This window comes from Pelodiscus sinensis, chromosome 32, assembly GCF_052426305.1.
Source record: "Pelodiscus sinensis isolate ZL-2025 chromosome 32, ASM5242630v1, whole genome shotgun sequence".
In the NCBI taxonomy this organism is placed as follows: Eukaryota; Metazoa; Chordata; order Testudines; family Trionychidae; genus Pelodiscus; species Pelodiscus sinensis.
The window spans coordinates 5,081,291-5,109,119 of record NC_143083.1 but is presented as its reverse complement, the minus strand read 5'-3'; the positions used below and the strand labels follow the sequence as shown (position 1 = coordinate 5,109,119).

At 62.2% G+C, this 27,829-nt stretch overlaps 1 protein-coding gene across 5 annotated transcripts in view; it reads right to left on the bottom strand.

The window, feature by feature from the left end:
* Window positions 1-27,829, bottom strand: part of ADAMTS10 (ADAM metallopeptidase with thrombospondin type 1 motif 10) — a 118,819-nt gene that overhangs the window by 35,060 nt on the left and 55,930 nt on the right. For 4 of the 5 annotated variants that reach the window (XR_012896730.2, XM_075903175.2, XM_075903177.2 and 1 more), the window contains exons 6-14: window positions 25,234-25,317; window positions 22,896-23,041; window positions 14,437-14,480; window positions 12,161-12,266; window positions 10,322-10,468; window positions 7,023-7,164; window positions 4,846-4,953; window positions 2,348-2,493; window positions 2,113-2,176 (exon numbers count right to left, since the gene is read on the bottom strand). Coding sequence is in view for 4 of the 5 variants with exons in the window: in XM_075903175.2 (XP_075759290.2) it covers window positions 2,113-2,176; window positions 2,348-2,493; window positions 4,846-4,953; window positions 7,023-7,164; window positions 10,322-10,468; window positions 12,161-12,266; window positions 14,437-14,480; window positions 22,896-23,041; window positions 25,234-25,317 (987 nt within the window). In the remaining variant the exon portion in view is untranslated. The remainder of the gene's footprint in view (window positions 1-2,112; window positions 2,177-2,347; window positions 2,494-4,845; window positions 4,954-7,022; window positions 7,165-10,321; window positions 10,469-12,160; window positions 12,267-14,436; window positions 14,481-22,895; window positions 23,042-25,233; window positions 25,318-27,829) is intronic. The other variant, XM_075903178.2, reaches the window with a different exon arrangement.

Genomic DNA, 27,829 nt, shown 5'->3' with positions numbered 1-27,829 from the left:
AACCAGCAGGAGCCAGGACCACCACGTGCGGCAGGCGGCTTCCTCTTCTCCTAACTTAAAGCCAGGTCTGGCTTTGGCTGTGCCAGGATCATGGGACGGGCCTCAAAGGGTTTGCTGCTCATAAAACCAAACAGACAAAAGACCGAATCACCAGGCAGGTAAAGGGGTTGGCTGAAGGTGCCCCCCCCCCCAGCTGGGACTGGCCCAGCCCCAAGCCTCCCAGCCCCCAACCACCCTTTAGGAAGAGCAGAGAGGAGCTGAGGCTCCACCTCCCCTATTCGTATGGGGACATTGCTGGCTGTTCCTCTTCATCAGGGAGCCAGGGGAAACCGCCCAGTTTGCCGCATCCCTCACTCCGGCTGGGGAGCGCAGGGGCAGACGAACCTGGACCTGCCCCAGCTGGGGAACATGCCCCCCTCCCCTGGTGTGCCCGCTGGAGCTACAGCTGCCATGAAGCAAGGACTGAAATGAAGCCTGGACCTTTGCATTTTATTTTCCAAACAACTGTGCCCAGGATCCCCAGAGCCGTGCAGAGAGGGACAAACTTCTCTGCTTTGTGGCGGCACCTGAAAACGTAGGGCACCGCTGGCTCTTACTGTCCACCCACCCGCCTCTTCCTGCCCCTGGGCCGTGCCTCTGCTTCCTCCAGAGAGGAGCTGTGAGCAGACTCTGAACCTGTGAACGAGCCGTTCGCGGGCCAGGTCGAGACGGTCAGTCTCTGAATTTACTGGGTTAGTCGACAGGACCTGAGCGTAAAATCTGCTTTAAAGCCATTTGGTTGGCGTGCTGCTGAAGATGAGAAAGTCACGTCTCCGGAAACCTGCCGCCCCCGCTGCCATCGGGCACAGGACACCATGTAGGGCCCTGCCCCCAAGGGACGGCCCCGCTGCCATCGGGCACAGGGCACCATGTAGGGCCCCTGCCCCCAAGGGACGGCCCCGCTGCCATCGGGCACAGGGCACCATGTAGGGCCCCTGCCCCCAAGGGACGGCCCCGCTGCCATCGGGCACAGGACACCATGTAGGGCCCTGCCCCCAAGGGACGGCCCCGCTGCCATCGGGCACAGGGCACCATGTAGGGCCCCTGCCCCCAAGGGACGGCCCCGCTGCCATCGGGCACAGGGCACCATGTAGGGCCCTGCCCCCAAGGGATGGCCCCGCTGCCATCGGGCACAGGGCACCATGTAGGGCCCCTGCCCCCAAGGGACGGCCCCGCTGCCATCAGGCACAGGGCACCATGTAGGGCCCAGCCCCCAAGGGACGGCCCCGCTGCCATCGGGCACAGGGCACCATGTAGGGCCCTGCCCCCAAGGGACGGCCCCACTGCCATCGGGCACAGGGCACCATGTAGGGCCCTGCCCCCAAGGGACGGCCCCGCTGCCATCGGGCACAGGGCACCATGTAGGGCCCCTGCCCCCAAGGGACGGCCCCGCTGCCATCGGGCACAGGGCACCATGTAGGGCCCCTGCCCCAAGGGACGGCCCCACTGCCATCGGGCACAGGGCACCATGTAGGGCCCTGCCCCCAAGGGACGGCCCCGCTGCCATCGGGCACAGGGCACCATGTAGGGCCCCTGCCCCAAGGGACGGCCCCACTGCCATCGGGCACAGGGCACCATGTAGGGCCCCTGCCCCAAGGGACGGCCCCGCTGCCATCGGGCACAGGTCACCATGTAGGGCCCTGCCCCCAAGGGACGGCCCCGCTGCCATCAGGCACAGGGCACCATGTAGGGCCCAGCCCCCAAGGGACGGCCCCACTGCCATCGGGCACAGGGCACCATGTAGGGCCCTGCCCCCAAGGGACGGCCCCGCTGCCATCGGGCACAGGGCACCATGTAGGGCCCCTGCCCCAAGGGACGGCCCCACTGCCATCGGGCACAGGGCACCATGTAGGGCCCTGCCCCCAAGGGACGGCCCCGCTGCCATCGGGCACAGGGCACCATGTAGGGCCCTGCCCCCAAGGGACGGCCCCACTGCCATCGGGCACAGGGCACCATGTAGGGCCCTGCCCCCAAGGGACGGCCCCGCTGCCATCGGGCACAGGGCACCATGTAGGGCCCTGCCCCCAAGGGACGGCCCCGCTGCCCGCCCCACAAGAGCCTCTGGCTACTTACGTCGGTGTTACAGGACCGGTAGCGTTTCCGCTCGCCCAGGCAGTACTTCCCGCCGATGGTCGGCCTGGCAACAGAGAAGGGGAGAGGCCTAAGCGAGCGGCCCCGTGCTGGGGAGGCAGCGCCGCCCTGCGCCGCTCGGACACGTGGCTGCGGCGCCCCCGCCATTGCAAACGGGGGGGCGGGGGCAGGGCAGCAATCCAGGGCACGTCCTGAGCAGCGCGAGCGGGTCACCTACCGCGGGCTGTCGCAGTGGCGGATGGATGAGGAGACGCCGCCCCCACACGTCCTGCTGCACTCCCCCCAGGAGGACCAGGCTCCCCAGGCGCCGTCCACGCCCTCGGGCCGCGTGCCGAAGGGGACGCACTCCCTCTTGTAGCACCACTGGGGAAACACGGAGCATCAGCCTCTGAGCGCGCAGGCCCAGCCGGCAGCCAGGCGGGAGCCACGCCAGACGCACACGGGGGGTAACACGAAGGGCGGGGCCCAGGCCGGCTTGTGGTGGGGTTCCCCGCCCCGGTGCACGGCAGGCAGGCTCCGGGATTCAGTCAGCCTTTGGAAATGGAGGAGGTTCCCCGCTTCCTTTATCTCCGGAGTGTAGTGGAGGGAAGGGAGGGGCAAAAGTGCAGGGATTGGGGCCTGGATCGACCCTCCTGCCGTGGTCCACTGCTGCCCCCCAGCCTCTGAGGCAGACGGTGGCCGTGTCTCCGTTCCCCGTGCCAGCTGGTTTGTTCCTCCCAGCAGCCGTGAAGGGAGGAGGAGCCAGGCCGGCCGTACGGGGCAAAGACGGCGTCAGCCACAGTCCCGCATGGACCCTGGTGGCATTGGTGCTGGGGTCCGTGAGGGCACAAAGTGGCTCAGAGAGGGGCCCCCATGGTTTTGTTTCCATGGTTCCCAGCCCTGCCCTGGAAACACTGGCCAGCTCCCCGGGAGCAGGCCTCCCCAGCCTCCTTCAAGCCAGTCTGTGTGTGGGCAGCCAAACGGGCCCCGAAGCGCGCGCGAGGCTCCTTAACCAGCCAGACTCTCCAACGGCACCTGCTTCGCTCCAAGGGGGCCCGGCGCGGAGAAGGGCTGCTGGCCGAGGCTCAGGAGGTCACGCTGAGAGGCTATTTTCTCATTCCCTGGTTCCCAAACTTTGTTCTGCCAGAAAGCCCCTGGGCGCCTGGCTGAATAACCCAGACCCCGTTCATCTCCTGCTGCAGCCGAACGCCCCGTCGGCATGACCTGAGCATGGAGGGTGCCATTTCGTTTTCCAAACGGCGTCCTTCTTGTGGCAAGAGTGCAGGACCGCACGTCCTCCATGTGCCAGCCCTAGCTCAAGGGACGACTCGGGGGCACCGGAAAGGGGGTGCGGGGTGGGGAGCTGTGAGTTTCCTGCCTTACGGGTGAGTCTCGGGGGAGTGGTTGGTGGGGCCTCAGGGGAAGAGGTGACGTGAGGACAGGGCTTTGGGGAAGAGACTGAGCAGGGGACGCCTTGGGATCTGGTGCCCCCCCACTTCTAACGAGCTTCCAGTGCTCCTGGATGGACCCCCACAAAACCCATGACAGGGCCCCAAAGTGGGGCCCTGGGCCTCCTCCCCCCCAAGGCCCAGGGCCCCACTTTGGGAACCATTGGTCTGGTTAAGTTGCCCAATAATTGAGACTGGAAGTTTTGTTCTGAGAGGTTGGAAACAGTTCGGTCTGACGTCTCGATTCCCAACGGTAGTTCGGTTTCAAACCTCGTCCGTTCAGAATTAAACCCCACATTTCAATCTGGCTCCTAGCTGGACTGGGAGGAACATTCACAAGGAAGAACACGGCTGTCGCATGTGGCCGCTTTTTCAGCCTGGCCCTCCCAAACCCATTCAGGATTCAAAGTTATTCTTGGATTTCTTTGCAAGAAATCCCCCCTCTTGGAAAAACTCCCGACCCCTGCATGGTGACGTTCAGGGCCTGCACGTCCCCCATGCACATTGCGCACAGGGCACAGGGGTCACTAACAGCCGCTTCCACGGTTTCACGTCCCGGCTCCCCAGGTGGAAGTGGCTGCGTGAGCTCCGGGGCTGGGGAGAATTAGGCCCTCAGCGGTCAAGCTCTGAAATTCATGCGGAGTTGGGTAGCCACATGGTGTTGAATCTCTCCCCTGATTGGGTGGCATGCAGCTAGCCAATGCAGTGTGAAGAACGTCACAGATCCTCCCTCAAATATGGGCCGAGAAATATCTGAGCACGCTCAAAAGGGGGGCGGAAGCTGCCAAATCACAGCTCAGCTTTCCAAATAAAGAGTCGTGGCAAAACACAAGCACAAACCTACCAGGGGCTTGGTTAGTAACACGGCGCTTTCTCTCGCACGTTTCACCTGGAGATTTCAAAGTGCTTCCCAACCCATTACTCTCCCTTCACACAAGGGGAAACTGAGGCACAGAGACGCAACAGGGCCCAAAGTCACCCAGCAGGCCAGAGGTGGGAACAGCGCCCGCGTCTGTGCATTACATCGCAGGGCCGACCTGCAGCTGCCTTGTGTTAGGGGCTTCTGGAGAGGGGGCTTACACAGTCTCTCGCTGGATCCTAAGAGGAGCAGAAATTCAATGGTGCTCCTTGCTGGACTGCAGCCTGACTCTCCGGGTCTCCCCGCTACGCACAGCAGGAGGCGGGGCTGGACACGTGCTTTTAACTCACTGCCCAAAGCAAACAACCATCGTGCTAATCACTGGAAAACTGCTGGGCCCGCTCACTGCACCTCGCTCGGCTTCCTTACCCCCTTTTCAATGGTATTGGTTTGGCAGATGGTCCCCTCTGCGGCAGGGATGCTGTTGGTAATGCAGCGGTTGCTTTTGCTCAAACACCATAACTCACTGCAGACTTCCTGAAAAGAGAGACGGGGGAGGGAGGGGGGAACAAGCAGAGCCAAGATTAGGAATCACTTGTGCGCGGCAGCAGCACGTTGGCGTGAATGAGACGTCCTAGCAATGGAAACGTTGCCAGCGGGGGTCACATCTGCAGAGGCGCTGAGCCCTCGCGCTGCGCACCGACGTCCGCCAGCGCTCAGCGCCGCTGGGGATCTGGTCCGAGGGCTTCCTTGCGCGTGCCGAGCTGAAGTTTCAAGGATTTGCACCTGTGCTGGCAGCAGCAAAGTGGCACTAAGGCAACAAACTCTGTCCCCAGCACACGTGGCCCTGATTTCTAACCGAGGACGCCTCCCAGAAGAAGTCTGTCCAAGTGTAACCTGGTGTGTTTAGCGCCTCCCCTTCTCCCAGTCCTTCCCTTCTGGGGTTCACTCGCCGCAATGTCTCCTTCTCTGGGTCTCAGTTACGCGTGCCAGACACACGAGGAGAGGTCCTGGCCCTGGCCGTCAGCTGCTTGGTGCCATGCGGAGGGAGATCTGTGTTTACAGGACAACAGGGTCCCCCAGGAGAGATAGCGTCATGCCACGTTCCTCCTGGCCCCCGCCACGCACCCGAGGAAGTGCACTGGCCTGGGCAGGACAGAACCCAGCTGCCCTCGGACCCCAGGCTGCAGGGCTGGCCAGGGGAACGGAAATCTTTTCACACGTGAACGAGGCACCTTGGATCTGGACTCCCTGAGAGATAAGAAACATGGGGCTGAGAGGAAGCCCCGTGCAAGTTGAAAATGAGCAGGTGTGGAAAAAGGACCCCCGCAGAACGTGGCCAGGTAACGGGCAGCACAGCTTCCCTGCTAGAAGGGCCTGTTCGATCTGTTCTGCCCGCCTGCGTCGCACAGGCCACAGCGCGTGGACCAGTCGCTCCCGCGTCCAACCCCCTCACTTGGCTTTGGCGACAGCAGTCTCCCGAGAAGCCTCCTGTCTCGGGACATGGAGAATGGACCGCTTCCCTCGGGGCTTTGTGCCGGGGGTAATCCTGACCAGGCCTTATTTCTAGTGCGAGTCTGGCGAGAACTCCCAGCCGCCAGGTCTTTGCTCTGCTGGATTCCAGCCCAGGAGGCTCTCGGCAGAGGTTGGAGCCAAGGGATAGCCATCTCCCTCCCATGGAGCCGGCTCAGCCTCCATCTCAGGCATCAGGCAAAACGACCAGGTAAGTCCGATGGGAGAGTCGTTTCGCCTGCTGATGCTGCCGGACGCGGAGAGGAGCCGGCGAGGCAGCCGATGGGGAAAAGCCCCTTTGCCTCACACGCAGGGCGAGGGCCGAAGCTGCTCGCAGAGATGCCACCAGCAGAGGAGCGTTCTGTGGGTCGCACCTGCAGTCGGTGGAATGTGTCCAAGGGGCTCTTTGGGCCTCTCTGGAGCAGGTGCCGGGCCAGACTCCGATCCCAGTTGCACAAGTGTAAATCCAGAGCCACTCTACCGGCTTCTGTGGCCCCCTCTGGGATTCACTCCACGAGGAGTAACAGTGAATCCGACCTAAGGACTTCGTTCGGATTAACTTTAAACTGCTGCGTGTAGCCGCGGGCAGCTAGTTCGGACTAAGGGGGATTTAAAAATGGCGGCCGGACGGGAACAGGGAAATAAAGCCCGGGATATTTACATCTCGGGCTTCAAGTGCAACTCCGGCTGCTTGCTTTGCCTACCTAGCTCGGATTAACAAGCTAATGTAGACATACCCAAAGTGTCCAGTGCCAACAACGCCCTCCCCTCCCGCCACCGGGGAGTAGATCAATGGGTGGCTGACCACGTCCCCGCCAGCAAGGACTCTGGGCTCCACAGGCAGCTGACGAGTTGGGGAGCAATCTGAGCGGCTGGAACCGAGCTGAGCTGAACTCACCCCTCGGCAGGCCCCCCCGGCCCGTCTGCCCTCCCCCAGCGACGTGAGGCAACGCTAACGGGGAAAGCGCTTTGGTCTCCCGTGAGCCGGCGAAGCGTCATGGGGGCGGCAGAACGGCTCCGGGGGCCCGAACCTCCCCTGCGTAGCCCAGCCCTCCGCCCCTCGGAACCGATAGTAAAGCAGGAAGGCTCTCTACCCCGTATTTACACTGGCGAGATTTAACTCCGTACTGGAAGCGGCACTGCTCGTCCGCGTCGTAGGCCTGTCCGGGCGCCACCGTCGGGTAGACGAAATCTTGCTTGGGAGGAGCGTTGTTCAAGCACAGTCCCAGGCCTGAGCTGGAGGGGGAGAGGAAACAGGGACTCACACGTGGGAAACCCTTGCAGAGAAACAGGGGCTATAACCAGCCAGCTGAGGGTGAGCGATGGCAAACGGCTGTTGGCTTGGCGGTGTGGCTCAGCTGAGCCCAAGTGACCGCTCCAAACACCTGGGCTGTGTCTACACTGGGCCACTTATTCCGGAAAATCAGCCGCTTTTCCGGAATAAGCTGCGAGCTGTCTACACTGGCCCTTGAATTTCCGGAAAAGCAATGATGCTCTATTGTACAAAATCAGCCACTATTCTGGAAAAACTATTCTGCTCCCGCTCGGGCATAAGTCCTTATTCCAGAACACTGTTCCGGAAAGGGGCCAGTGTAGACAGCCCAGCAGTCTTTTCCGGAAAAGCGCGTCTACATTGGCCACAGACGCTTTTCCAGAAAAAGGGCTTTTCCGGAAAAGCAGCCTGCCAATGTAGACGCTCCTTTTCCGGAAAAACTGAAAACGGAATAGTATTCCCTTTTAAGCAGTTCCGGAAATTCATGCCAGTGTAGACACAGCCCTGGAGTCTGCAAAACCGGGTGGGAAACCTTGGTGGGACCGGCCTTTGGAGGTCTTTCAGCACCTCCCCTTCTAGGGAGCACCAGGGAGTGCAAAGGCTGCTGGGAAAATGACGTGAAGCGGGAGGACAAATAAACTAAACTCTTCCGAACCTCACAAAAGGCTCTGTCTCCGCTTTCAGCAAGGACCCAAATACCACAGCGATGGAGACGCCAGAGACTCGGACCTAGAGCTTCACGCTGGCTGCTCACACGGGGGTTGGGCTCAGCCTGCAGAGTCTGGCTTGGCCTTTCAGGTCGACCCGCGGACCAACAACCTGGCTGCCCAGGGACTCCCAGGCAGCAGGAAGAGGCTCAGAGAGGCAGAGGGGGTGGGAAGGTTAGTCCTGTGACCAAACCACGAGGCCGGGGCTCAGGGGAACTGGGCTCTGCCCGCAGCGATTTGGGCGGGTCTGCAACATTTTCATACGCAACGGCAGCTGACCCGTGCTCGGGCCCGGAGCGTTTGCAGATGCTGAACGCAGCCGGCTTTTTGAGACCTTTATCGGAGAAGTTCCCACAAGGGAGAAATCTACAGAAAGGTCTGGATGCTGGGGGGCAGGTTAATGACATTAGCAGATTAGTGCAAACCTCAGACAGATGCACAGAGAGGGGGATGCATTCGTGTCTGGGAAGGGGCCGCATGCCAGGCAGCCGGGAAAAATCATAGACTAGAACCCGAGCACTGGAAGGGACCTCGAGAGGCATCGAGTCCAGTCCCCTGCCCCATGGCAGGACCAAGCACCATCTAGCTCATCCCTGCCAGGTGTCTGTGTGACGGCGCGTTGGGGTTTTCCCGTCTCCTGCACTCCCGAAATGGCACGGACAGACTCCACCAACCAGTACAATAGGGGGAGTTTATTGCTTCTCCAGGATACAGCACAGCACAGATGTCATCTGGTTCCAGGGCAGGCCTAGGATGCCTCAGCCCCCCTTGAGATGGGGGAGACTGGGCCCCTAAATTCCAGTCCCTTTCCCTAGGCTGTCTCCTCCATGCTCCCAGACAGAAACTAACTCCCTCAGGGTATGTCTACACTACCCCGCTAGTTCGAACTAGCGGGGTAATGTATGCATACCGCACTTGCTAATGAAGCCCGGGATTTGAATTTCCCGGGCTTCATTAGCATAAGCGGGGAGCCGCCATTTTTAAATCCCCGCTGCTTCGAACCCCGTGTAGCGCGGCTACACGGGGCTCGAACTAGGTAGTTCGGACTAGGGTGCCTATTCCGAACTACCGGTACACCTCGTTTCACGAGGAGTACCGGTAGTTCGGAATAGGACCCTAGTCCGAACTACCTAGTTCGAGCCCCGTGTAGCCGCGCTACACGGGGTTCGAAGCAGCGGGGATTTAAAAATGGCGGCTCCCCGCTTATGCTAATGAAGCCCGGGAAATTCAAATCCCGGGCTTCATTAGCAAGTGCGGTATGCATACATTACCCCGCTAGTTCGAACTAGCGGGGTAGTGTAGACATACCCTCACTTCCAGCCCTGCCCCCAGCCAGGGGCAGCATTCCACCTTCCTTTGTTTCTCCCTCTGGGGGGTAGCTGGTCAGACAGGTTGAGAGACCCTCTTTGCATAATGACTCCCCCTGTCCTGCTGGGCCGTGCTGCAGCCAGCAGCCAGTGGGGGTCACTCACAACCCACTGCCCAGCATAGCAACCAGCAAGATACCCCCCACTACGTCACAGGCTGTCCAACCTGCTCTTCGGTATCTCCAGGATGGGGATTCCACAACCTCCCTGGGCAATTTATTCCAGAGTTTAATCACCCTGCCAGGCGGGAAGTTTTCCTAATATCCAACCTAACCCTCCCTTGCTGCAGTGTAAGCCCCTTGCTTCTGGTTCTGTCCTCAGGGCCAAGGTGTGGCAGAGTGAGGGGCTGTCTGCTCTGTGACCAGGGTCCCCCGCACTGGGATGGGAGATTCTCACTGACTCTCCCAAATGTGGATTAACCCAGACACCTAGGGAGAGACAAAGGGAGGAGGACGGAGACCAGCACCTGGCTGGGGGGCAGGGCTGGAAGAGAGTTGCAGTTTCTGTCTGGGAAGCAGGGGAGAAGGGGCTAGAGAGGGGGCTGGGATTGTAGGGCCCAGCCACCCCCATCTCAAGGGGGGACACTGAGGCCTCCTAGCCCCAGTTCCTGGAACCAGATGACGTCTGTGCTGTATCCTGGAGAAGCGATAAACTCCCTCTGTTCTACTGGCTGGCGGAGTCTGTTCGGGTCACTCCGGGGGTGCAGGAGATGGGAAACCGCAACGCGCCGTCACGCAAGGGGAACAAGTTTTCTCCCTCCTCCCTGTGACACCCTTTTAGATACTTGAAAACTGCTCTCATGTCCCCTCTCAGGCTTCTCTTTGCTAAACTAGACCAGCCCAATTCCTTCAGTCTTCCCTCCTAGCTCGTTTGCTAGCCCGCAATCGTGTTTGTAGCTCTACTCTGGACCCTCTCCAACGTCTCCTGGGCATGTGAGGTGGGGTAATTTACGAGGACGGGCAGGGGAGCCGAGGAAATCACTGTCGGGGGCTGGAGAAGTCTTTGCTCCTGGGGGAAGGGTGGGTGTGGCCGGCCAGGTCTCTTACTCCAGGAAGCTGGTGATATAATCCCGGCTGCAGGTCGACCACACGAAAGGGTTGGTTTTCATGGTGATGTGAGCCGCCATGAGCTTGGCCGTTTCTTGCCCGCGGGAGCCGCAGCTGTTGCCAACTCCATCGTGGTTCATGCCGAACCTGCAAAAGTCACAACGATGAGAACAAAGACGTGAGCTGCAGTTCCAAGCAGTGGACGTCTCTCCAGCGTGGCTGTGCCCACAGCCACGAGAGGCTGAGCAATGCCGAGATGGCGGCTGCTGGCCAGGCTCCTTGGCCGCGGGGAGGCTTTGCTGAGGGAAGGGTTCTAGCCCTGGGAGGTGGGGAATTTAGGTTGCAACTGGGACTTGACCCAATGCACAGTCAACCTGTGGAACTCCTTGCCAGAGGATGTTGTGAAGGCCAGAACTTTAACAGGGTTCAAAAAAGAGCAAGATACATTCCTGGAGGTTAGGTCCATCAATGGCTACTAGCCAGGCTGGGCAGAGATGGTGTCCCTGGCCTCTGTTTGCCAGAGGCTGGGAATGGGCAACAGGGGAGGGATCACTTGATGATTCCCTGCTCTGTTCACTCCTCTGGGGCACCTGGCACTGGCCACTGTCGGCCGACAGGACACCGGGCTGGAGGGACCTTTGGTCTGACCCAACCCGGCCATTCTTATGATCTGAACCTGGCAGCTTTGCCTGCCCCTCCTGGGACGGCCCTCTTCCCCCAGCCTCCCACCCCTCCCAGTTCCTGCCCCCGCCCTCAAGCAGGGAGGAGAACGGGAGGGGAAGGGCAGTGAGGATCTGCGCAGGGGGCTGGGGCAGGTTGGGGGCTGTAGGGAGCATTCCCCGGGAGGCGAGAGGAACCTCACTTGGTCCAAGAGTAGGAGGGGGTGGGATGGAGGCGGGACTGCACCGGGGAGGAGGGAGATGGACTAGGGAGGAGTTCACTCAGCTCTCGTCTATGAGTAATGAGTGCCAGGGAGCAGTGCCTACAAACTCTTCACAGGATTGGGCCCTTCAGGACTAATACCTCCCTCCCCCGATGAACGACACTCCCCCTGCACTGGTAACACAGCATTCTGGGAGCATGGGATCCCCTCTGTTTGACCAGACCATTGGGCTGCCTAGTCCTGTCTCCGGCGCGGGGCTCTGGAGCACGGTGCAATGACCCTGGCCTCTCCCAGCTGTGCAAGAGACCACGTGGGACAGAAATTCCTTCCTGACCCACAGGGGTGGCGGCTGAGGACATGGAGCATGAGAGTCGACTGCTCTTAGCTCAGCCTGTATGTGGCCATTCCTGGCATCTGTCCTGGCCGTGCCCCTGGCCACGCCAGACTAAGAGCAAGGAGGCTTTGTCTGCACACAGGTCTCAAGGATTATTAATCATTTCCATGAGGAGCACGGGCGCCGGCAGTAACTGGGTCCCACCACGCCAGGTGCGGTGCAGACAGAATAACCAACAGTCCCTGTCCCCAGGGAGTTCGCACCGGAGAAAAGAAGGCGCCAAGGGGCCGCCCAGGCTCAGACGTTAGGACACTGGCGTGTCACTCAGGGCAGGAAGACATGTCCCGTCCCCACCGGGCAGTGCTGTACGTTGGCCCAGGTGCATTAGGCCCCGCATGGCTTTCTTCGGCGTGCCGAGCACTGGAGTCTCGGGCACTCCGGGCGTGATCGGCTTTGGCACGGAGTGGGCACGTGGGCCGATCTGCTCTGGGCTGCACTTAGGCTCTCAGGTGGGGCGGGCCCTGGGTCCCACCTCACACGGCCGTTCCCGGCGGGCTCTGGGGGAGAGCAGCCAGAGGGGAGGACTGTCGCGGTAAGTGGCACCTGTGGGCGTGACACTCACGTGTGGCCGATCTCGTGGGCGATGGTGAAGGCCGTGGCCAGCCCGATGTCCTCGTTGATGCTGCAGCTTCTCTCTCGCTCGCACATTCCCCCCACCGGGGCCAGCCCTAGGAAAGGCAGCTGGAGTTCGTGCGGGGCCAGCGAGGAGCGCTCTCCAGCTGCTCCCAGGGCCAAGCACCCCCGGGACCGCCCCACCCCCAGCTTGTCTGTGCAGGAGGAAGTGGTGCGCATCCCACCGCATGTGCCCAGGCAGGCAGAGAGGCCCTTCCGAAGCCGGGTTTCAGCAGAATGTCTCCGTCCAGAAAGGGCCGAGGCCACCAGAGACACAGAGAGCCCGGGGCTACCGAGGGGTTTGACTGGCATCCCTTACCACTAGCCCAAACCTGGGCCCATCTGTGCTGCTCCGCGCCCTGGGCCTCTCTCAGGGCTCCACTGCCCCTCTGCCCCCAGCACATGTCTGGCTCTGGCCTCAATGCCGGGCCCCCTCCACCCCGCGACGTCAGGAGCAAGGCAGGGCGGGTGGGGGAGGGTTAGCACCTCGTTCAGTGCGTGGGTCCCACAGACAGCAAGGGCCTGACCGCACGGCAGGGGTGGGACTGGTGGCAGAGAAGATGTGAGCGGGGGACAGAATCATAGAACCCCAGGACGGCAGAGACCTCAGAAGGCACCAAGTCCAGCCCCCTGCCCCAGGCAGGACCAAGTGGTTTGAGCCTTGGCCTGCTAAACCCAGGGTTGTGAGTTCAATCCTTGTGGAGGCCATTTAGGGATTTGGGGCAAACATTTGTCAGGGATGGTACTTGGTCCTGCTGTGAAGGCAGGGACTGGACTCAATGACCTTCAAGGTCCCTTCCAGTTCTGGGAGACAGGCAACCTCCAAACCCCAACTCCATCAGCCCAGCCAGGGCTGGGTCAAACTGGGACTTAAACACCTCTAGGGATGGAGACTCCACCCCCTCCCTAGGGAACCCAGCCCAGAGCTTCCCCCCCCTCCTAGGGTGTGTCTAGACTACATGCCTCCTTCGACGGAGGCATGTAGATTAGCCAGATCGGAAGAGGGAAATGAAGCCGCGATTAAAATAATCGCGGCTTCATTTAAATTTAAATGGCTGCCCCGATCTGCCGATCAGCTGTTTGTCGGCAGATCGGGGGAGTCTGGACGCGATGCCCCGACAAAGAAGCCTTTCTTCATCGACACAGGTAAACCTGATTTCACGAGGCTTACCTGTGTCGATGAAGAAAGGCTTCTTTGTCGGGGCATCGCGTCCAGACTCCCCCGATCTGCCGACAAACAGCTGATCGGCAGATCGGGGCAGCCATTTAAATTTAAATGAAGCCGCGATTATTTTAATCGCGGCTTCATTTCCCTCTTCCGATCTGGCTAATCTACATGCCTCCGTCGAAGGAGGCATGTAGTCTAGACACACCCCTAGAGAAATAGCTTTTCCTAATCTCCAACCTAGCCCCCCCCACTGCAACTTGAGACCGTTGCTCCTTGTTCTGCCCCCACTGAGAACAGCCTCTTTGGAACCCCCCTTCAGGGAGTTGCAGGCTGCTCTCAAATCCCCCCTCCCTCTGCTCTTCTGCAGACTAAAGAAGCCCAAATCCCCCCGCCTCTCCTCATAGGCCATGTGCTCCAGCCCTCTCAGCATTTTGGCGCCCTCTGCTAGACCCTCTCCAGTGCGTCCACGTCCTTTCTGTAGTGGGGCCCCTGAATTGGATGCAAGACACCAGATGTGGCCTCGGCATTGCTGAGTAAAGGGGGACGATCACGTCTCTAGATCTGCTGGCGATGCTCCTCCACATGTAGGGAGCTGTGTCCCGCATTCACTGGGAGGGGAGGGGCAGGGGAGGGGGCCATATTGAGGCCAGGTAACCCTCCAGAGCAGGTACAAGTGTCCCACATAGGGCCCAGTTCCCAGAGGAGTGAGGGGGTCGTTCTCCATGGCCCGGTCAGCTCTCGGCCTCCGGGCTGGACCACGAAGCTTCTCACAAGCTGCCACGATGGCTCCGTCTCGACCTGAAGTATGTGTAAAGCCGAAGGACCCGGGTTGTTGGCAGGTGGGATTGACCCTGGGACCTCTGGGTCTAATGCCATGAGCCTCTACCTCATGCTCTTGCCTGGGGGCACATCACTGTGCCACCCTTTGCCTCGGTTTCCCTATCCATTGGGCATAATGCGGCTGGTCTCCTTTGCCAACCACGCTGCGACCAGCTGAGCACAGCACCGGAGAGAGCGAGGACTCCGTTACGACGGCCGCTCGCTGGGCTCGTACCTACCTAAGGTGCCACAGGGCTTGTTCTTGTAGATGCAGATATCGTACCTGAGGGGAAAGAGAGGAAATTCAGCCTGAAGCCGGCAGCATTCGATAGGTCGCCCGTTTCCCCCAATGGAAAATAAGTCCCGGCTTTCGGGCAAGTTTACAAAGCACCGTAACCCCCGGGATTCTCCCCGGGACGGGCGTGCAAAGAGCCTTGACAGCCGTCAGCAGGCCGCTCTCAGCACCCTCCATCGCTGCAGCCTGGGGCTCTGAAGGGACGTGGACCCAGCCCTGCGAGCCCTGCAGGCTGGCCCAGGCCACGCGGCGCAGAGCTGAAGTGTAGATGCTCAGGCTCGGGCCGGCGTCAGCTCTGAGAGCCACCCCCAGAGCCCGGCCCCGCCCCGGCCTGACGGGCCGCCCCGCTCTGTGTAATCCCAGTCAACGGACCCAGCCCCTGGGACACGGCCCTGCGGGCGTGCGGGCGTCTGGCGATGCCAGGAGCAAGGGCAGTGCCCTTCCGGCCGGGAGGGACCCGGCTTAGTTCATTTGGCCAAGAAGACAATGGGGCCGAGATGGAGAGAAGGACGTGAGCAGCGTTTGGACGGTGTGACGTGGGGGAGGGGGGGTCTGCTCTGTGACCCGGGGCCCCCCTGCGCTGCGCTGGGAGATCCCCACAGACTCCCCCACACGTGCATCGGCCCAGACACCCCGGCCCAGTCTGAGCACAGAACAAGGCTCTTCCCGGGGGGAGACAAAGGAGGGAGGGGGAGACGGACACCGGGCTGGGGGCAGGGCCGGGAGCTGGCAGTTTTTGGCTGGGATGACATGAAGAGAGGAGACTAAGCCGAGTGCTGAGGGGTCAGGGGCCTGTGGACCCTCCCCAAAGGGTCTGAGGCTGCCTGGCCCTGACTCCTGTAGCCACCTCACATCTGTGCTGGGCTGTACCCTGGAGAAGTCTCATCTCGCTGCGGATGGGGGTGCAGGATTGGGGGGCACCTGATGCCACCACAGACGGCCAGTCACAGCACCTGTGCCACGGACCTCGCTTCGGCAGGATCACCCGTTACCCATGGGGCTCTGCTCCCAGAGTTTCATTGGGGCAGGGCTTGCCAAGACTGGGCCCCAGCCCCCCGGCCCTGGCAGCTCGGAACCCCGGCCCCCCGGCAGCTCGGAGACCCAGCCCCCCGGCCCTGGCAGCTCGGAACCCTGGCCCCCCGGCAGCTCGGAGACCCAGCCCCCCGGCCCTGGCAGCTCGGAACCCTGGCCCCCCGGCAGCTCAGAACCCCGGCCCCCCAGCAGCTCGGAACCCCGGCCCCCCGGCCCCCCGGCAGCTCGGAACCCCGGCCCCCCGGCCCTGTCAGATCGGAACCCCGGCCTCCTGGCAGCTCGGAGCCCCGGTCCCTCTGGGATTGCCACATCAGTCATGAATGTGAAAAAAATTGCTGGGTCCCCGTCCCCCCCATTGCAAATTAAGCCCTATTGCTCCCAGTGGCCTTTTCCGTCACTCCCGTCAGATTAGTGTGCGAGAGCCTCACACACCCAGCATAGCCCCGGAGGCCCTGCCGCGGGCAGAGCGTCCCCGGGGCGGTTGGGCCCAGGCCCACGTTCCCCAGAACAGCTGCTCGTATTCGGTGCCTTGGTTTGTGGAGTTCTTTCTCCGGGCCCCCATGGCAAACGTACGGCCCCTTGGGACAAATGTACAGCAGCTGAGATCTCCTGGGCTGCCTGACCAGGCCGTCCCGGTGTCGCGGGTACGGAAGGGGGCCTGGCTCTGCAGCCCGCTTCCCCCGTTAGTCAGCCCGCTTCAGGGCCCGGAGAGGGACACATTTAGCCTGTTCTAGCCCCTCCAGCCGGGGGCCTGCATACAGAGAGAAGCCAGAGCTAAACCCCACTCAGGAGCATGCGTGAGTCTTGGCAAGAGGGGGACTCTGAGGCGTGTCCCTGGGGGTGCTCCCCCTGGGGTGACCGAAGCAGAACCTGTGAAGCTAGTGCCCTGCCCAGAGGCTAGGACAGCGTGTCCAAAGCGAGCAGGGCCCCGTCCGGAGCGCAGTGTCTAGCGGGCGTGTGACCACGCTGCTGATCGACATGCCGTGCCGGTGGGCTGTAGAGGCCGCCGTGGCTATCGCTGAATGTGCTCGTAGCTGCGACGGCGGAGCTTGGCCGCAGGGGATAGGCTCTGGTGGAGACTGGCCTGCCCAGCGACCTCTCTGTGGGGGAGATAAACTCCCGTTGGACTCGTGGATCTCTTTCGTTCTGTCCAAACAAAGGCACTCGCCCTGCGGACGTCCAGCGCGTGCCGGGCAGCCTCTCTGTGAGTGGCGTGAGGCTCCGGGGAGATGCCAGACAGTGGCCAGTTGGATTCTGCGCTCTGACGTGTGCTTGCTCATATCGGGCAGTCGTTGAGGTAAGGGAACATTAGACCTCTCGTCTGCACAGAAGCGCAGCAACACCCGCCAGCAAGACCCTCGGGGCTGTGGAGAGTCCGGATGGGAGCACTGTGTGTGGACGTGTGCGTTGCCAACTGCCAATCTGAGCTGCTTGTGATGTGCTGGGTGCATGGATACGTGGAGGTTGAGAGTCGAGAACCAATCCTCTTTGTTTAAGGCGGGGATCGTAGTGGAGAGGGGGACCGTCTTGCAGCGTTGTGGTCGCATGTACCTCTTGAGCTTCCTGAGATCGAGACTCCATCCCCCTGACTTCTTTGTCCTTGAAGTTGATGGCTGGGGGGCAGAGGGCTGGCCAGATGGCCAGGGGGGAGGGAGAGGGCGGAGGGCTGGCTAGCTGGCGGGGGGGGGGGGGGGGGGCAGAGGGCTGGTCAGATGGCTGGGGAGGCAGACGGCTGGCCAGATGGCTGGGGGGGGGGGACGGTGAGGGCTGGCTAGATGGTGGGGGGGGGCAGAGGGCTGGTCAGATGGCAGGGGAGGGTGGTGAGGACTGGCCAGATGGCCGCAGGGGGTTGGTCAGAGATTTGCCTCCGTCTGGTCTGGCACTGCCTCCTTCTGCTATCAAGTCCCCTTTGTGCTTGGCTAAAAGGGTGGGTCTGCATCTTTGGGTAAAACATCTTCCGTTTCACTGTGGGGACGTGGCTACCCAGCATCCTCAAGGGGGGCCGGGAATCTGTAAGAGAACGAAGGGCGACATCGGTGCTGAGCCTGGATCCCTGAGCTCTTCCATGGTGGCCGGACCTCCTGGGGAAATCCCGACGGGGCGGCCATGAAGAGCTCCTCCCCACTGCCATCGCCATGGCGCGAGGTGCCATGCCAGAGGCATCCGAGTGGCTCGAAGAGCTGTGCGGGAATTCAAGGTGCCCTTGTTCGTACTGGCCCTCAGCTGGTCTCTCTTGTCTTCTGGAAGACCGTCAATAAAATGCACCATCTGCTGGAAAGGCGGGGGTGCTTCGCGGGCATGGCGGTGCGGTTTGGGACGCGGAGGTGGAGGGGCGCAGCAGAGCAGGCCTTCCTCCCCACGGGGTGCAGGCGTGTCCACTCCGTGTCGCAAGGACTGGTCCCCGCGGCACTCCGGTTAACGGCATGAGCGGCTCAGGAGCTAGGGGCAGGATGCGGGGGCGGGAAGTCAGCCCCTGGCGGTGCGACATCATGTGTGGGTCTGACCTCTCGCTGGCTGGCGTCTGCCGATGGCTTTGGTGGGTCCAGGAGGGCTGGGTGCATGGGCAGGGTCAGTTGAGCAGACGGGGCGCCTGCAAGATGCTGGTCAGTTTGTGCTGAGTCTCGGGGCAGCTGGCTAGGGACCTAAGATCCTTTCCTGCTGTCGTGTGTCGGCGGGGGGGAGGACGAGAGGCACGTCGGCGGGGGGGAGGACGAGAGGCGCGTCGGCGGGGGAGAGGACGAGACGCGCGTCGGCGGGGGAGAGGACGAGACGCGCGTCGGCGGGGGAGAGGACGAGACGCGCGTCGGCGGGGGGAGAGGACGAGACGCGCGTCGGCGGGGGAGAGGACGAGACGCGCGTCGGCGGGGGAGAGGACGAGACGCGCGTCGGCGGGGGGGAGGACGAGACGCGCGTCGGCGGGGGGGAGGACGAGACGCGCGTCGGCGGGGGGGAGGACGAGACGCGCGTCGGCGGGGGGGAGGACGAGACGCGCGTCGGCAGGGGGAGAGGACGAGAGGCGCGTCGGCAGGGGGGAGGACGAGACGCGCGTCGGCGGGGGGGAGGACGAGACGCGCGTCGGCGGGGGGGAGGACGAGACGCGCGTCGGCGGGGGGGAGGACGAGACGCGCGTCGGCGGGGGGAGAGGACGAGACGCGCGTCGGCAGGGGGAGAGGACGAGAGGCGCGTCGGCAGGGGGAGAGGACGAGACGCGCGTCGGCGGGGGGGAGGACGAGAGGCGCGTCGGCAGGGGGAGAGGACGAGAGGCGCGTCGGCAGGGGGAGAGGATGAGACGCGCGTCGGCGGGGGGAGAGGACGAGACGCGCGTCGGCGGGGGTGGCTTTGTCCCTTGGCGCTGGCTTGTCCTCCTGCGGGCAGCCGATCTGTCCAAGGCGAGGCTTCAGACGAGGTTGGTTGAGGCTGTGCCTGCTGGGCTCTTAGGGGCCCAAGGATCCCAGTTAGCTGGCCTGGGCGCTGGAGGGGGAAGCCATGGATGTGGGCCGTGGTGTCGTGGCTGCTGCTGTCGTGGCCAGGAGTGAGAACACCCGCTGGGGAGCGGCGGTGCCGGGGAGCCGAGGAGGCAAACCTCGTCCAGGCGGGCGAATAATGGAGTTGGCACGAGCGTTACTCTGAGCTCCTCTGCACTGGGAAAGGCTGCGGTGCTGTAGCTGGAGCCCAGGGCAGCGTGGGAGGCGGTACTGCCGCTACTTGCAATGCCGCTGCGTGGCCGTCGGCGCCGGGCGCTTGTGTCCTCGGTACCGGGGTGGCACAGGCGCCGAGGGCGCAGCTGAAGAAGCCGACTCTGTCTTTGCCTTCGTCGGTACCGAGGCGGAGTCAGACGGTGCCGACTTTGCCTCTGGCTTCTCTGGTGCCTTAGCAGCCGCCTTTGTGGGGTCCTTGGACCCGCGGGAGCCACTGGTGCCAGACAGTCCCGGTATCCCCTGTCCAGTGCCCTAGACGAGGTCAGTGCAGGGGTATTTGGGGGGTTTGCCCGTTTTGGAGAGCAACTGCAGTTCCGACCGATGCCGGCGGGGACAGAGAGGGAGCGGAGGGGCCGGTGGCTGCGCATGGGATGGGATGGAATGGGAGGAAGCATCCCTGATGCCGGAGCCTGAGGGAGCCGCCTTCTCAGACACAGCCACTGGGGGACCTGTCAGGTGGGGTGGAGTGCTCCGCGTCCGAGGCCGGCCTCACGGTGTTCTCCAGGGCGATGAGCTTCAGTTGTAGCTTCCCGGCTTTCCGCGTCCGGGCCGTTAGCTGCCGGCAGTGCTGACGCCGGGCCTGCCCTACGCACTGGACACACTGCAAGTGCCCATCAGAGACCGGGGCTGAGAGCCGGCAAGACAGGCAGCGTCTCAAACCTGGGGAACCTGGCATCCCAGGGAGGAAACAAGACTGCCAAGGGGACAGTGGCCTTGGCAGCAAAGATGACGATGATCATTTTCTGTAAACACTAAGGCTGTGTCTAGACTGGCAAGTTATTCCGGAAAATCAGCCGCTTTTCCGGAAAAACTCGCCAGCTGTCTACACTGGCCGCTTGAATTTCCGCAAAAGCCCTGACGATCTAATGTCAAATCATCAGTGCTTTTCCGGAAAAACTATGCTGCTCCCATTCGGGCAAAAGTCTTTTTCTGGAAAACTGTTCCGGAAAAGAGCCAGTGTAGACAGCACAGTCGTGTTTTCCGCAAAAAAGCCCCGATCGCGAAAATGACGATTGGGGCTCTTTTGCGGAAAAGCGCGTCTAGATTGGCCACGGACGCTTTTCCGGAAAAAATGCTTTTGCGGAAAAGCGTCCTGCCAATCTAGACGTGCTTTTCCGAAAATGCTTTTAACGGAACACTTTTCCGTTAAAAGCATTTCCGGAAATCATGCCAGTGTAGACGTAGCCTATCTGCTTTAACTATTAACTAGGGAAAACCCAAGCGCGGTGCTAACGACAGGAAAACCGGGTCCGGCAGAGAACAGCTAGGAATATTTGGAAGTAAAAGCCGGAGAGCAACTGCGGTTCCGACCGATGCCGGCGGGGGCAGAGAAGGAGCGGAGGGGCCAGTGGTCGCGCAGGCGGAATGGCGGCGCCATGCGCGCCGTCGGCCCGTGTGCGCAGCCCGCCAGAGGGCACTGCTGCCAAACATCTCTGACTAGACACCCCCAGGAGCACCAGGCCTTGGATTTGGGAGGAGGGGGGCTGGGCTGGCAGGGGCGTCGCTGCTCAGGAGGGAGGTGCCGGGCAGGGCTCTGCCGCTTGGGCCTGAGGCGCATTGGCAGGGCTGCGCGTGGGCCCAGGAGCATGGAGGAGGCCGAGTCTGGGGGACGTGCCCATGCCAGTCAGCACTGCCACCCCGGTGGGGGAACCAGCTACGAGCGACCGGCCTGGTAGAGGCTCCGGGCCCTTCGGCCTCCCGAGCGCCCAGCCCCCTGGTCCCTGACAGGACATGGCGCGCGGGGACGCCATTTGCAAAGCCTCGGCGGGTCGGACTTGACACGTCTCCGCCGGAGGAAAACGCCTGCAGCTCAGCGAGATGTTATCGGGAGACGGAGCATTTCTGAGACGGCTCCAGATGCGGGCGGCCCTTCCAAGGCCTGGCGCGGGAGCTGGCCCGGAGCTCGCGGGCCGGAGAGTCTCTCTGGGTTAGTTCAAACATCTGGCCGGAGGCCGGGGAATTTGGAGTCGGCCTCCATGTCCCACACGCGTGGGGCGAGGGAAGGGGAAGCAGCCGCCGCGAGCCAGGGAAGGTGAAGCGGGGGCCGACGGGGTTTGGGCTTGCCCCTCCCCCCAATTTCACAAGCTCCTCTGACGGGAGCCAGGCTCCGTGCAGCTCCTGCGGCCGAATCCGCTCCCAGCTGGAGGCTCCCTGTGCTGCCGCTTCCCTTTCACAACCGCCCCCCCCACCCGCTTCCGTGAGGCAAGGCGCAGGCGCGACCCCCCCCCCCCGAGGGAGCCCGCCCTGGGTGGGGGGCCTCCGACCCGTCTCCCCTCAGGCCCCCGCGTTAACACTGAGTGTCCGGCAGCCTCGTGCGCCGTGAACAGCCCAGCCAGCGCCTGCCCGCTCGGGCTCAGAGGCCCCCGACGCTCGTCCCGCAGGGTGGCTGGATCCAGCGAATGAAGCCGGTCCAGCGCCCCGGGCCAGGAACAGGTGTGCGCCACTCGGGGCCGGACTGGTAGAAAGGAGCCGGGCAAAGCTGAGGGAGCAGAGGGCGAAGGCAGGTGCCGGGCGCGGCGCCAGAACTGGACCTCTGGGGGCAGGCGCAAGGAGGCCTGTAAACGGGGACTGGAGCCAGGAAAGGGGGGGCTGGAAATCCCAGCCCGAGGAGAGCAGCCGTTGGGTTTCGGGTTGTACCGTTAGTGTGGGACTTGGGAGGGGATTCCAGGGCAGAGTCCCGAGAGCCCAGGCCTGGCAGGACGGGTGACCTGGGAGAGGCGGTGCGGGAGAGCCCCAGGATGGAGCCCACGGAGCAGCAGCACCGAGGAGCTGGACTGAGCAGACCTGGGAGCTCCGGACGGTTCCAGCAGGGGCTGCGGTTGGTTTCTGGGAGGCTGAAGGGGGGGGGAGCAAGAGGGGTGAGCTGGCCAGTGTCTAAGCTGGGACAGGGGGTTGAAGCCAAGGGCCGGAGAAGGCTGAAGGCAGGGGGCAGTGAGTGGAGGAACTTACCTGTTGACGTCTCCCCGCTGCGGAGCTGGGCCTAGGGGAAGAGGGAGAGGGCCGGAGGAGCAAGGGATGCTCCCCAGAAGAGAGGCTGGGGGTCCCAGGTTGTGCTCCCGCTGGAAGGGCTGGGGTGGCTGCCCGGCAGGACAGGAGAGGACCAAGCCAGGTGCGGCAGACGGCACAGTAGGGAGACCCGGGGATTTGGAGGACTCCGTGCACCGGAGGTGACCAATGGACGGTGGATTGGCACTGTGCCTCGGGGCTACTTGTGCAATGGTTGTGGAATAAACCAGCCTGGCAGGGGTATTACTGAGGCAACAGGATCTGGAGGAGAGTTCCTGGGTGTTGGAAGGAGGGAAACTGAGGCAGGCGGGCCCGTTGTGCCCCCAGAGAGCGCTCTCGCTTGTGACAACACCCCAGGCCAGCTAAACCCTGCTCAGTTCCCACAGCTGCACTGGGGTCACGTGTCCGCAGGCAGAGCAGCACGGCCAGGCCAGGGAGTTCTGGGAAGGCAGCGGAGGGCAGTCAGCACTCGGAGACTTGGCCGTGTCCTCGGTGCAAAGGGCACCAGCCTGGGAGAAGCCTCCTTTGGAGTTCAGCCCCTCAAGGGGCCTTGGGAGGGGAGGCAGTGGTGTCTGTGTTAGGATGGAAGAGCTTTGGGGACAGCCCAGATGGGCCCCCAGAGCCCCGCCCCGCCCAGCCCGGCCCCGCCCAGCCCCGCGGGCCTCACCGGGTGATGAGCACCGCGGTGTCGTGGTTGGCGATGCCGTTCTCGGGGATGGCGTTCCCATTGCCGTTCCGGTTCACGATGGATTTTTGCCACTTGCAGAAGCTGTCCAGCGACTTCCCGGCATGGTGGTTAATCTCCAGGGTGGGCTGGAAGAGAAGCCACAGGAGGGCGTGGGAGGGCCGCGGAAGGAGAAAGGGGTCAAGTCCAGCTCTGCTGCCCTCTCCCAGGGTATGTCTACACTACAGCGCTAATTCGAACTAACTTAGTTCGAATTAGTTAATTCGAACTAAGCTAATTCGAACTAACGCGTCTAGAACTAAAAACTAGTTCGAATTAGCGTTTTGCTAATTCGAACTAGCATGTCCACATTAAGTGGACCCTGACGCGGGGTTAAGGCTGGCCGGAAGCAGTGCCGGCAGGGCATCAGATGAGGACTTAGAGCGTGGAGCTGCTGTCTCAGGCTAGCCGAGGGCTGTGCTTAAAGGGACCCGGCCCCCACCCCGAACAGACAGTTCTCAGGGGTGCCCCGCTTGCAAACCAGTCCTGGCTTGGAGTGCCCTGAGTACCCACACTGGGCACATCACAGCACTCGGCCATCAGCCCGGCTGCACTTGCCGCAGGCTGCTATCTGGGGAGAGGGGGCAATTGGGGGACTGCAGGAGAGCTTCCACCCCCAGAAGCCCGCAGAGCCAGCCCAGTCCTCCCCATCGGGGGCGCGTACCCCATTCCTCCCTCACCTCCTTCCACTTACCCTTCCCTAGCCCCTCTTCTTGATGTACAAAATAAAGAAAACATGTGGTCAAAAATGGAATCTGTCTTTATTGAACAAAACTGGGGGAGACTGGGAAAAGGAGGTGGGAGAGGGGAAGAGAGAGGGTGGGAGAGGGGAGGGCAACTAAAATGATCAGGGGTTGGGAACAGGTCCCTTATGAAGAGAGGCTAAAGAGACTGGGACTGTTCAGCTTAGAAAAGAGGAGACGGAGGGGGGACAGGATAGAGGTCTCTAAAAGCAGGAGTTGGGTGGAGAGGGTGCATACAGAAAAGTTCTTCATTAGTCCTTCACTAGAAGGACTAGAGGACACCAAAGGAAAGGAATGGGTAGCAGGCTTCAAACTAGTAACAGAAAGTTGTTCTTCACAAAGCAAAGAGTCAACCTGTGGAACTCTTTGCTGCAGGAGGCTGTGAAGGCTAGAACTGGAACAGAGTTTAAAGGGAAGTGAGATCAAGTCATGGAGGTTGGGTCCATGGAGTGGTATTAGCCAGGGGGTAGGAGTGGTGTCCCTGCCCAAGGTTTGTGGAAGGCTGGAGAGGGATGGCCCGAGACAAATGGCTTGGTCACTGTCTTCGGTCCATCCCCTCCAGGATTCCTAGGGTTGGCCGCTGTCAGCAGACAGGCTACTGGGCTAGATGGACCTTTGGTCTGACCCAGGACGGCCATTGTAAGCTCAGGGCTCAGGGTCGGGGGTCTCAGTGGACCCCCTTGATTTTCATGCACCCCTGCTCCTGGGTGGCCAGGCTGGCAGCCCTCCTGCCCTAGCCGGCCACATTCCTGTGCCTAGTGCGGAGGTCATGGACGAGGTCCACGATGTCCGCACTAGCCCAGGCAGGTGCCCGCCTCTTGCGGTCCCGGGCAAGCTCCCGGGAGCCGCCAGCCTGGTCCCGGGAAGAGGGGGAGGGCTGGGGGGCATCGGGTGGGTGGCTCGATCCGTGCTAGGTACAGGGTCTGCTGGCTGGGTGCTGGCAGGCTTGCACCTGGCACGGGCACCATAGCCAGCCCGTGCCCCTTTAAGGGGTCCGGGGCCGGGAGGGGGGCAGACGAGTTTCCCTGGTGTTGGCCAGAGTGGCCACCAGGGAAACCTGGGAAGCTTTAGCCTCCCACTAGTTCGAATTAAGGGGCTACACAGCCCTTAATTCAAACTAGCTAGTTCGAACTAGGCTTAATCCTTGTGGAATGAGGTTTTCCTAGTTCGAACTAAGCGCTCCGTTAATTCAAATTAAATTCGAACTAGCGGAGCGCTAGTGTAGCGCCTATGAAAGTTAGTTCGAACTAACTTTGTAGTGTAGACATACCCCCAGTGGGGTAGGGAGGAAGGACCGGCCAGCAGACAGAGTGGGGGCCCCATTTAGAGGGGGCAGAACCTCCGTTGGCCTCCTCCCCACTGCAGTAAACATCCAGGGCACGGAGGGGGAGTTCTGGTTGAACGGACGTGGTCTGATCTCTAGCCCAGCAGGGTCCCTGCACACGCCCGGCAGGCACCTGGGCCCTTCAGCAGCAGCTCCCAGCTGTACCCCCGGGGGGGCCCTTTCCACTAGGCATGGGGCCATGCTGGCTCCTTACCTGGTCCTCGGTGAGAAGAATCAGACGGGTCACAAGGATATTGACAATATTGCCCAGACTTGAGTCCTGGAAAAGTTTGGCAACCTGACCTCCAAGAAACAAGAAAAGACAAGTCTTAAAAATGAGCTCGCCATTGGGGAGATGGAACCGGGCGCTGCCTGGTGGGTAACGGTCTCACCCTCTGCCGTGGGGAGGTGGAAACGCAAGCGACATGGGAACCGGTGACGGGCCTCAGCCACCACCCTGGGATCCGGGCGTCGGAACCTAGCAGAGGCTGAGGGTTCAGATCAGGCTGCTGGTTCTGCCCTGAATCGAACAGAAAGTGCCACCAAGCATGAAGGTCTCAGGCCTTGGAACGGCACCGGCCTTAGGTCTGGGTGTGGCCGAGTCATTCTTCCCCTCTACTCTGTGCTGATTGGTCCTCAGCTGGAACCCCGCGTTCGGTTCTGGGCAACGCATTTCAGGAAAGATGAGGAGAGACTGGAGAAAGTCCGGAGAAGAGCAACGAGGGTGATGAAAGGTCCAGAGGACGTGAGCTCGGAGGGAAGGCGAAAGAACTGGGCTTGTTTAGTTTGGAAAAGGGAAAAGCGAGAGGGGACGCGATAACTTTCAAATAGCTAAAGGGATGTTTGATTCTGCATGAGGCCACAGCTGGAGTGTCGTGTCCAGTTCTGTGCCCCCCACTACAGAAAGGACGTGGACGCATTGGAGAGGGGCCAGTGGAGGGCACCAAAATGCTGAGGGGGCTGGGACACATGACCTGTGAGGAGAGGCTGAGGGATTTGGGTTTGTTCAGTCTGCAGAAGAGAAGAGGGAGGGGGGGTTGAGAGCAGCCTGCAGCTCCCTGAGGGAGGTTCCAAAGAGGCTGGAGAGAGGCTGGTCTCAGTGGGGGCAGATGGCAGAACAGGGAGCAATGGGCTCAAGTTACAGTGGGGGAGGAGGAGAAGTCTAGGCTGGATATTAGAAAAACTCTTTCCCTAGGCGGGTGGGGAAGCGCTGGGCGGGGTTCCCTAGGGAGGGGAGCGGGGGGAATCTCCCTCCCTAGGGGTGTTTAAGTCCCAGCTTGACCCAGCCCTGGCCGGGCTGATGGAGTTGAGGCTGGTCCAGCTTTGGGCAGGGGGCTGGACTCGGTGGCTCCTGAGGTCTCTGCCCGCCCGGGGGTTCCATGATTCTATGTGTTACGGGAAGAAGGGAGATAAATTGTTCCCCTTGGCCTCTGAGGACAGGACAAGCAGCAAGGGGCTTAAACCGCAGCAAGGGAGCGTTAGGTTGGACACGAGGAAAAACTTCCCATCAGGGGGGTTAAACTCTGGAATAAATTGTCTGGGGGCTGTGGAATCTCCACCCCTGGAGATACTGAAGAGCAGGCTGGACAGACGCCTGCCAGGGATGGGCTAGACGGTGCTGGGCCCTGCCGGGAGGGCAGGGGACGGGACTTGTTGCCTCGAGGCCCCTTCCCATTCTAGGGCCCTCTAGAGAGTGTTTGCACCCTGTGAAACAATTGAAACGGGCTGATTTCAAAATCTAGCACCTGCCTGGAGCCACGCACAGAGCAAGCCCCAAGTCCGGCCTCGTGCCCGGCCGGGGACAGGAGAAAACGCTAGTGGAGGCTCCCTTCTCCCACCGGCTGTGGCCACCTTCCCGGGGGTCAATACACTCAGCCTCCCGCTGCCTGCCCCCTGCCAATCGGCAAGGAAGTCCCGCCCTCTCCAGAGCGTCCCGGAGAGCCGGGCAGCACTGCGGGGAGGGGGCAATTCCTTCCTAGCCCTCTTGGCAATCCCCTTCTGCCGCGGCAACCGTCTCCCCCTCCTCCCCCTCCCCGTCCCGCTTCTCCCACCCGTCTGCGCCTTCTCCTGCCCCTGTGCAATGCTGACCGTAAGGGGGGTGCGGTTTGGAGCAGCGAGGGGCAGCCAAGGCTAGTGATGGGCCACAGGAGCAGCCTCCCCCATCTGTGTGGGACCCACGGCGCTCCCTCGGGCCGGGGCAGCCTTGCACCCAGAGCTCAGGGGTGCGGACGGGCCGTCGCAGCGCTGGGACGCCGAGGTGTGCACGGCTTCTGCAGGCACCTCGCTGCCCGTGGCCTGGCTGTGCGTGCGGGTCAGCTGGTAACGCCGCGAGGGAAAAGTCCACACGGACAGAAAGCAGCGGAACCTGGCAACCCCGTGCGGGCAGCGGGCACCGAAACGTCTCCTGGCCGGGCCACATCCCGAGCCCCAGGGGGCGCAAGCGGCCCGTGGACCGCAGGTGCCCACCGCTGGGCTCGTGGTCCCCATGTGAGATCTCTTTCAGCAGGGGGTTCCGCCGTTCCGTGCTGTTACTTGCCGAGCTCTCAGCAGTTTGGAAGGGAGACGCGGAGCCCACGGCGCCTCCCCCAGGAGTGACTCGCCGATCGCTGGCTCTGCGAACCGGGCGCCGTGGACTCGCTCCACCCCCGCAGCGTTTGTGGGGGCCTTCTGCTCCAGACACCCCTCCCTGGGGGGCAGGAAGTCACCGCAGGCCTCCACCGTGTCCTCCCATTCCCCACCCCTCTCTAGTGCTGGCAAGGGGGAGGGCTGGCTCTGCCCCACACTGGCGGGCAGGTGCCCGAGAAAGGCCT